Genomic DNA, 10927 nt, shown 5'->3' with positions numbered 1-10927 from the left:
CCGATAATGGCTTTTTGCCGATATCCGATATTCCGATAATGTCCAACTCTTTAATTACTGATACCGATATCAACTGATACCGATATCAACCGATATATACAGTCGTGGAATTAACACATTATTATGCCTAATTTGGACAACCAGGTACAGTGAGGTAGGTAGGAAGGTACTTTTAAAAAAAATTAATAAATTAAGATAAATAAATTAAAAACATTTTCTTGAATAAAAAAGAAAGTAAAACAATATAAAAACAGTTACATAGAAACTAGTAAGTAATGAAAAATAGTAAAATTAGCTGATAAAGGTTAGTACTATTAGTGGACCAGCAGCACGCACAATCATGTGTGCTTACGGACTGTATCCCTTGCAGACTGTATTGATATATATTGATATATAATGTAGGAAGCAGAATATTAATAACAGAAAGAAACAACCCTTTTGTGTGGTTTTTTTGGGTTGGTGCACTAATTGTAAGTGTATCTTGTGCTTTTTATGTTGGTTTAATTAAAAAAAACAAAAAACGATACCGATAATAAAAAACCCGATACCGATAATTTCCGATATTACATTTTAACGCATTTATCGGCCCATAATATCGGCAGGCCGATATTATCGGACATCCCTAATATATATATATATATATATATATATATATATATATATATATATATATATATATACATATACGGGAACACACTGTAACCTAAATACTACTGCCATCTGCGTCTTCCTATTGCAAAAACAAGATAAAAATGTTCAATAAAAATGTTTTTAATCAACATTTAGCGCATTTGAACACACAAGTACAGAAAATAGGTATCGTTTAGTATCATATCTATACTTCGGTAGTGGGACTGGGTACAGTATCGGTTCAAATGTGGAAGGTACTCATCCCTGACATCCTGAGGCGTACCTAATGAGGTGGCCTGTGTGTGTGTGTGCGTGTGTGTGTGTGTGTGTGTGTGTGTGTGCGCTGGCTGGAGGGGGAACACGGCCCCGCAGGCTTTCTGCACACACCTGAGCTAATTAACCGGCGGGGTCTAATTAATTAAGTCTGCGTGTATTCTCAGTCATCCGGGTCAAGAACAAGATCTAATTCATTAAGCTCAGGCATTTGGCTTTTTTGTGTGTGTGTGTGTGTGTGTGTCTTGCTCTCCCCAAACATATACACAGTAAAAATACACTTTTTGTTGCAGGTGTGTGTGTGTGTGTTGTGGTGTGTAGGTCTGACCAGATGTGTGTTGATGGACTGCAGGCCGCTGACAGTCCAGTCCACTTCAGGCGTCGGTTCTGCGGTTCCATTACAGCTCACTGTCACGTTGTCGCCTTCCATCACTAACACGTCGCTGCTGGGGCTCACACTGATCTCTGGCAAGTCTGCACACACACACACACACACACACACACACACACACACACACACACACACACACACACACACACACACACACACACACACACACACACACAATTAATACACGCCTGTCACCACTTGTGTCTACACATTTTCACACAAAATCAATTATTCGCTTTTCATTAATGAAACACAATTATCACAATAGCACACACACACACACACACACACACACACACACACACACACACACACACACACACACACACACACTCACACACGCACACACACACACACACACACACACACACACACACACACACACACACACACACACACACACACACACACACACACACACACACACAAAGCAGATGAGTCACCATCCAAACACCAACCTTCACTCCGTCAACTCATCTCATCTCACTTTTTTTTCCGACAGACATAACCGTCACCGTGCCAATCTGTAAGTCCATTCGCATACAAATCTACATGAATCTCCATCAATTAAATCTCCTAATAAATATGTTTGTCTATTCACATCATCTCCAACACAATGTAAACACGTCACATCCTTTTTCACGTACGGGCATACTCTAAACACCTGTTTGTCCATTCACATACAAAAAAAAAATTAGGTAATTACCTGCCGGTCTATTCACTTACAAACACTCCCAAGTAACATCAATCAAGCCATCAAACAGTTATGGTAAATACCTGTCTGTCCTTTCATGTCAACTTCAACACAATGTAAAAACATCATCATGTCCATTCAAATGCCGGCATACTATAAACACCTGTTTGTCCAATCACATACATTAAAACACATTAGGTAAACACCTGTCTGTTTATCTAAGTATGAAAACACATAAGACAAATACATGTTAGTCCATTCATCTAAAAACACACAGAAGTAGCATCAGTCAGTCCATTCATAAACAGACAGTTACGGTAAATACCTGTCCGTCCATTCACATCAACTCCAAAACAGTGTAAACCCGTCATACCGGCATACACTAAACACCCGTGTTTCCATTCACATACAAAAAAAGATTAGGTAAACACCTGCCGGTCTATTCACTTACAAACACTCCCAAATGACATCAATCAAGCCATCAAACAGTTATGGTAAATACCTGTCTGTCCTTTCATATCAACTCCAACACAATGTAAAACACGTCATGTCCTTTCACGTACTGGCATACTCTAAACACCTGTTTGTCCATTCACATACAAAAAAAAGATTAGGTAAACACCTACCGGTTTATTCACTTACAAACACTCCCAAGTAACATCAATCAAGACGTTCATAAAGAGTTATGGTACATAACTGTCTGTCCTTTCACATCAACTCCAACACAATACTCTAAACACCTGTTTGTCCATTCACGTACAAAAAAAAAAAAGATTAGGTAAAAACCTGCCAATCTATTCACTTACAAACACTCCCAAGTAACATCAATCAAGCCATCAAACAGTTATGGTAAATACCTGTCTGTCCTTTCACATCAACTCCAACACAATGTAAAACACGTCATGTCCTTTCACATACTGGCATACTCTAAACACTTGTTTGTCCATTCACATACAAAAAAAAGATTAGATAAACACCTGCCGGTCTATTCACTTACAAACACTCCCAAGTAACATCAATCAAGCCATTCATAAACAGTTATGGTAAATACCTGTCTGTCCTTTCACATCAACTCCAACACAATGTAAAACACATCATGTCCTTTCACGTACTGGCATACTCTAAACACCTGTTTGTCCATTCACATACAAAAAAAGATTAGGTAAACACCTACCGGTCTATTCACTTACAAACACTCTTAAGTAACATCAATCAAGCCATCAAACAGTTATGGTAAATACCTGTTTGTCCTTTCACATCAACTTCAACACAATGTAAAAACATCATCATGTCCATTCAAATGCCGGCATACTATAAACACCTGTTTGTCCATTCACATACATTAAAACACATTAGGTAAACACCTGTCTGTTTATCTATGTATGAAAACACATAAGACAAATACATGTTAGTCCATTCATCTAAAAACACACAGAAGTAGCATCAGTCAGTCCATTCATAAACAGACAGTTACGGTAAATACCTGTCCGTCCATTCACATCAACTCCAAAAGAGTGTAAATCCGTCATACCGGCATACTCTAAACACCCGTTTGTCCATTCACATACAAAAAAAGATTAGGTAAACACCTACCGGTCTATTCACTTACAAACACTCTTAAGTAACATCAATCAAGCCATCAAACAGTTATGGTAAATACCTGTCTGTCCTTTCACATCAACTTCAACACAATGTAAAAACATCATCATGTCCATTCAAATGCCGGTATACTATAAACACCTGTTTGTCCATTCACATACATTAAAACACATTAGGTAAACACCTGTCTGTTTATCTATGTATGAAAACACATAAGACAAATACATGTTAGTCCATTCATCTAAAAACACACAGAAGTAGCATCAGGCAGTCCATTCATAAACAGACAGTTAGGGTAAATACCTGCCCGTCCATTCACATCAACTCCAAAACAGTGTAAACCTGTCATACCGGCATACCCGTTTGTCCATTCACATACAAAAAAAAGATTAGGTAAACACCTGCCGGTCTATTCACTTACAAACACTCCCAAGTAACATCAATCAAGCCATTCATAAACAGTTATAGTAAATATCTGTCGGTCCTGTCACATCAACTCCAACACAGGGTAAACACGTCATGTCCATTCACATGCCGGCATACTCTAAACACCTGTTTTTCCATTCACATACAAAAAAAAAAAAGATTAGGTAAACACCTGCCAGTCTATTCACTTACAAAGACTCCCAAGTAACATCAATCAAGCCGTTCATAAAGAGTTATGGTACATACCTGTCTGTCCTTTCACATCAACTCCAACACAGTGTAAACACGTCATGTCCATTCACACACACAAAAGTAACACCGGTTAGTCTATTCATGCCAACACACACAATGGCAACACCTGTTTGCCCATGTACATACATACAGACTCATGAGGCAAACAGCTGCCAGTCCATTCGCTTACAAACACACGCACATAACATCGGTCTGTCCATTCACATACAGAGAGATGAGGTAAACATTTGTCAGTCCATTCCCATCCAAGCACACGGATGCAACACGTGTCTGTCATGTCACATACAGACATTTTAGATTAACGTCTGTCTTAAAATTAAAATAGGGACACATAGGGCAAACACCCGTCAGTCCATTCACACACCCAAAAGTAACACCGGTTAGTCTATTCACGCAAACACACACAATGGCAACACCTGTTTGTCCATTTACATACAGACTCATAAGGCCAGTCCATTTACTTACAAACACACACAAATAACATTGGTTTGTCCATTCACATACAGATGGATAAGGTAAACATTTGTCAGTCCACTCACATACAGAATCTGCCAAGTCCCATACAGACATTTTGGATTAACATCTGTCTCAGAATTCAAATAGGGACACATAAGGTAAACACCTGTCAGTCCATTCACATTCAGACACACACAAAAGCAACATCAGTCAGTCCATTCACATATGGACACACGATAGCAACACCTGTTTGTCCATTTACATACAGACTCATAAGGTCAGTCCATTAACTTACAAACACACATCGGTTTGTCCATTCACAAACAGATGGATAAGGTAAACATTTGTCAGTCCATTCCCATACAGGCACACGGATTTAACACTTGTCTGTCGTGTCACATACAGACATTTTAGATCAACAGCTGTCTTAAAATTCAAATAGGGACATATAGGGCCAACATCTGTCAGTCCATTCACACACACACAAGTAACACCGGTTAGTCTATTCACGCCAACACACACAATGGCAACACCTGTTTGCCCATGCACATATATACAGACTCATGAGGCAAAAACCTGCCAGTCCATTTGCTTACAAACACACACAATTAACATCGGTTTGTCCTTTCACATACAGATGGATAAGGTATACATTTGTCAGTCCACTCACATACAGGCACACAAATGCAACACTTGCTCTGTCAAGTCCCATACAGACATTTTGGATTAACAGCTGTCTCAGAATTCAAATAGGGACACATAAGGTAAACACCTGTCAGTCCATTCACATTCAGACACACACCAAAGCAACATCAGTCAGTGCATTCACATAAAGACACACGAAGGCAACACCTGTTTGTCCATTTGCATACAGACTCATAAGGCCAGTCCATTCACTTACAAACACACACACAAGTAACATCGGTTTGTCAATTCACATACAGATGGATAAGGTAAACATTTGTCAGTCCATTCCCATACAAGCACACGGATGCAACACGTGTCTGTCATGTCACAATTAGACATTTTAGATTAACAGCTGTCTTAAAATTCAAATATGGACATATAGGGCCAACACCTGTCAGTCCATTCACTCACACAAAAGTAACACCGGTTAGTCTATTCACGCAAACACACACAATAGCAACACCTGTTTGCCCATGCACATACATACAGACTCATGAGGCAAACACCTGCCAGTCCATTTGCTTACAAACACACACAGGTAACATCGGTTTGTCCTTTCACATACAGATGGATAAGGTAAACATTTGTCAGTCCACTCACATACAGGCACATAAATGCGACACTTGTTCTGTCAAGTCCCATACAGACAGTTTGGATTAACAGCTGTCTCAGAATTCAAATAGGGACACAAAAGGTAAACACCTGTCAGTCCATTTGCATACAGACTCATAAGGCCAGTCCATTCACTTACAAACACACACAAGTAACATCGGTTTGTCCATTCACATACAGATGGATAAGGTAAACATTTGTCAGTCCATTCCCATACAGGCACACGGATTTAACACTTGTCTGTCATGTCACATACAGACATTTTAGATTAACAGCTGCCTTAAAATTCAAATAGGGACACGTAGGGCAAACACCTGTCAGGCCATTTACATTCAGACACACACAAAAGCAACATCAGTCAGTCCATTCACACACACAAAAGTAACACCGGTTAGTCTATTCACGCCAACACACACAATGGCAACACCTGTTTGCCCATGTACATACATACAGAATCATGAGGCAAACACCTGCCAGTCCATTCGCTTACAAACACACACAAGTAACATCGGTCTGTCCATTCACATACAGAGAGATGAGGTAAACATTTGTCAGTCCATTCCCATACAGACACACGGATTTAACACGTGTCTGCCATGTCACATACAGACATTTTAGATGAACAGCTGTCTTAAAATTCAAATATGGACATATAGGGCCAACACCTGTCAGTCCATTCACTCACACAAAAGTAACACCGGTTAGTCTATTCACGCAAACACACACAATGGCAACTCCTGTTTGCCCATGCACATACATACAGACTCATGAGGCAAACACCTGCCAGTCCATTTGCTTACAAACACACACAAGTAACATCGGTTTGTCCATTCACATACAGATGGATAAGGTAAACATTTGTCAGTCCACTCACATACAGGCACACAAATGCAACACTTGCTCTTCCAAGTCCCATACAGACATTTTGGATTAACAGCTGTCTCAGAATTCAAATAGGGACACATAAGGTAAACAGCTGTCAGTCAATTCACATTCAGACACACACAAAAGCAACATCAGTCAGTCCATTCACATAAAGACACACGAAGGCAACACCTGTTTGTCCATTAACATACAGACTCATAAGGCCAGTCCATTCACTTACAAACACACACAAGTAACATCGGTCCGTCCATTCACATACAGAGAGATAAGGTAAACATTTGTCAGTCCATTCCCATACAGGCACACGGATACAACACGTGTCTGTCACGTCACATACAGACATTTTAGATTAACAGCTTTCTTGAAATTCAAATAGGTGACACATAGGGCAAACACCTGTCAGTTCATTCACATAAAGACACACAATGGCAACACCTGTTTGTCCATTTACATACAGACTCACAAGGCCAGTCCATTCACTTACAAACACACACAAGTAATATCGGTTTGTCCATTCACATACAGATGGATAAGGTAAACATCTGTCAGTCCATTCCCATACAGGCACACGGATTTAACACTTGTCTGTCATGTCACATACAGACATTTTAGATCAACAGCTGCCTTAAAATTCAAATAGAGACACATAGGGCAAACACCTGTCAGTCAATTCACACACACACACACACAAGTAACACCGGTTAGTCTATTCACGCAAACGCACACAATGGCAACACCTTTGTGTCCAATTACATACAGACTCATAAGGCCAGTCCATTTACTTACAAACACACACAAATAACATCGGTTTGTCCATTCACATACAGATGGATAAGGTAAACATTTGTCAGTCCACTCACATACGGGCACACAAATGCGACACTTGCTCTGTCAAGTCCCATACAGACATTTTGGATTAACAGCTGTCTCAGAATTCAAATAGGGACACATAAGGTAAACACCTGTCAGTCAATTCACATTCAGACACACACAAAAGCAACATCAGTCAGTGCATTCACATAAAGACACACGAAGGCAACACCTGTTTTTCCATTTGCATACAGACTCATAAGGCCAGTCCATTCACTTACAAACACACACAAGAAACATCGGTTTGTCCATTCACAAACAGATGGATAAGGTAAACATTTGTCAGTCCATTCCCATACAGGCACACAAATTTAACACTTGTCTGTCATGTCACATACAGACTATTTAGATCAACAGCTGTCTTGAAATTCAAATAGGGACATATAGGGCCAACACCTGTCAGTCCATTCACTCACACAAAAGTAACACCGGTTAGTCTATTCACGCAAACACACACAATAGCAACACCTGTTTGCCAATGCACATACATACAGACTCATGAGGCAGACACCTGCCAGTCCATTTGCTTACAAACACACACAAGTAACATCGGTTTGTCCTTTAACATACAGATGGATAAGGTATACATTTGTCAGTCCACTCACATACGGGCACACAAATGCGACACTTGCTCTGTCAAGTCCCATACAGACATTTTGGATTAACAGCTGTCTCAGAATTCAAATAGGGACACATAAGGTAAACACCCGTCAGTCCATTCACACACACAAAAGTAACACCAGTTAGTCTATTCACGCAAACACACACAATGGAAACACCTGTTTGTCCACTTACATACAGACTCATAAGGCCAGTTCATTTGCTTACAAACACACACAAGTAACATCCGTTTGTAAGGTAAACACCTGTCAGTCAATTCACATTCAGACACACACAAAAGCAACATCAGTCAGTCCATTCACACACACAAAAGTAACACCGGTTAGTCTATTCACGCCAACACACACAATGGCAACACCTGTTTGCCCATGTATGTGCATACAGACTCATGAGGCAAACACCTGCCAGTCCATTCGCTTACAAACACACACAAGTAACATCGGTCCGTCCATTCACATACAGAGAGATGAGGTAAACATGTGCCAGTCCTTAGAAATACAGACACACAATGCAATATCAGTCAGTCCATTCACATACGTATCCAAACATGAATCTTTACTTTGTACATATGTATTGTATGTCCATTCACACACATTACTGAACAAACATTGCCTATCCCAGAGGTATCCCACACACTGTCAACATAATAACAACGTGGTTGCATCTGTCAGTCCATTCACATTCACACGCCACCTACCTTCTGCAAACGTCATCACCTGGCATGAACATGTTTGTCCATTCGCATGCGGACGTTGTTCTGTCGCTGTCACTCACCGCAGTGCTGAATGTACATGTTGTGCAGTTTCATCTTGGAGGCCCCGTTCCTGCAGTACAGCTGCTGGGCGTGAAGCCCCGCCTCCCCTCGCTCCTGCCACAGCTGGATCCAGCGCACGTCGCAGCCGCACTTGAACACCACGCCGTCCAGCCGCCTGCGAGCAGAGACCGCCGCACACGTCAGTCCGACGCACGTTTGTCGCGGTCACATTGCAAAGTATACGCACCGGTTTTATTGCGGCATCAGCACGTTTTTTTTTTTTTTTTTTTTTTTTTTTTTTTTTTGCTCTGGATATTCTCCCTCCACCCGTAAAATGCCTCCTAAAAAGGAGGTTATGGTGCACGACAGAGAGATGCTCCATGAACAACGTCTCCCCCGTGACAAGATCATTTATTCATAAAGTCGCTTTATTTGTATTATTTATGTATTTCTGGCTTTGCCTCCAGCGGTTTTTGTTTTACAAGACGTTACTGCAAACAAAGATCATCTATATCGCTCAAATGTTAACACTGATTTTAATAGTCTGACTCTTGATTTGAATCATATTCAATGATTATATCTGACATGCTTTAACACAGCGGTCCCCAACAGGGGCCCCGCTAGGGATTTTGGTACCCCATGAAAATAATCTTTACAGGGCACCCAACACCATACTTGCCAACCCTCCCGAATTTTCCGGGAGACTCCCGAAATTCAGCGCCTCTCCCGAAAACCTCCCGGCACAAATATTCTCCCGAAAATCTCCCGATTTTCAGCCGGAGCTGGAGGCCACGCCCCCCTCCATGCGGACCTGAATGAGGACATCCTTTTTTCACGACGGACGACAACAGGGTGACAAGAACTAAATCATCCAGACAAGAGATAAATTGTATTATTATGTTTATCTTACCTAAAAATAAATATATTTATTAATTTAAAAAAAAAAAAAAAAAAAAAAAAAGTTTACTATATTTTGCTAAAAACATCAAAATTAATTGTATTTTTATTTGTATTTTTTCTGACTCCTTATTACATCCAGGCATTAGAATTATACATTAAAATAAACATATTTGAAATAATTAATTTTAAATTATCATAATAATTCATTTAAAATGACCATATTTAATTATTAAAATAATTGCTTGTTTATCAACAACTTTAGCATTTTTTTCATTACATTTTGCAGCTCTCAGAAGCCAAGTTGTGTTATATTCCTTAATATTTATTTATGCAAGTTTGAAGTATCAATTATCTAAACACAGTTTTATTTGCATATTTTCAGGATGTAGATATATATATATATATATATATATATATATATGTATATGTCTTAATAAGGTTATCCAAAAAATAGTGCTCGATACCGTAGTAGAGCGCAATATATGTATGTGTGGGAAAAAAAATCACAAGACTACTTCATCTCTACAGGCCTGTTTCATGAGGGGGTTCCCTCAATCATCAGGAGATCATCTCCTGATGATTGAGGGAACCCCCTCATGAAACAAGCCTGTAGAGATGAAGTAGTCTTGTGATTTTTTTTCCCACACATACATATATATATATATATGTATATATATATATATATATATATATATATATATATATATATATATATATATATATATATATATATATATATATATGTATGTATGTATGTATGTATGTATGTAATACTTGACTTGGTGAATTCTAGCTGTCAATATACTCCTCCCCTCTTAACCACGCCCCCAACCACGCCCTGCCCCACCCCCGACCACGCCCCCACCCCCCACCTCCC

At 39.6% G+C, this 10927-nt stretch overlaps 1 protein-coding gene across 3 annotated transcripts in view; it reads right to left on the bottom strand.

The window, feature by feature from the left end:
* ntrk3b (neurotrophic tyrosine kinase, receptor, type 3b) overlaps positions 1 to 10927 on the bottom strand; it is a 656085-nt gene that overhangs the window by 364171 nt on the left and 280987 nt on the right. For all 3 annotated transcript variants that reach the window (XM_061963693.1, XM_061963694.1, XM_061963695.1), the window contains exons 5-6: positions 9171 to 9325; positions 1232 to 1377 (exon numbers count right to left, since the gene is read on the bottom strand). In XM_061963693.1, coding sequence (XP_061819677.1) covers positions 1232 to 1377; positions 9171 to 9325 — 301 coding nt within the window. The remainder of the gene's footprint in view (positions 1 to 1231; positions 1378 to 9170; positions 9326 to 10927) is intronic.

The sequence above is a fragment of the Nerophis lumbriciformis genome, linkage group LG06, assembly GCF_033978685.3.
Source record: "Nerophis lumbriciformis linkage group LG06, RoL_Nlum_v2.1, whole genome shotgun sequence".
NCBI classification, from domain to species: domain Eukaryota; kingdom Metazoa; phylum Chordata; class Actinopteri; order Syngnathiformes; family Syngnathidae; genus Nerophis; species Nerophis lumbriciformis.
Note: the sequence above shows the minus strand (reverse complement) of the source record. Positions and strands in the feature narration are given on the sequence as shown.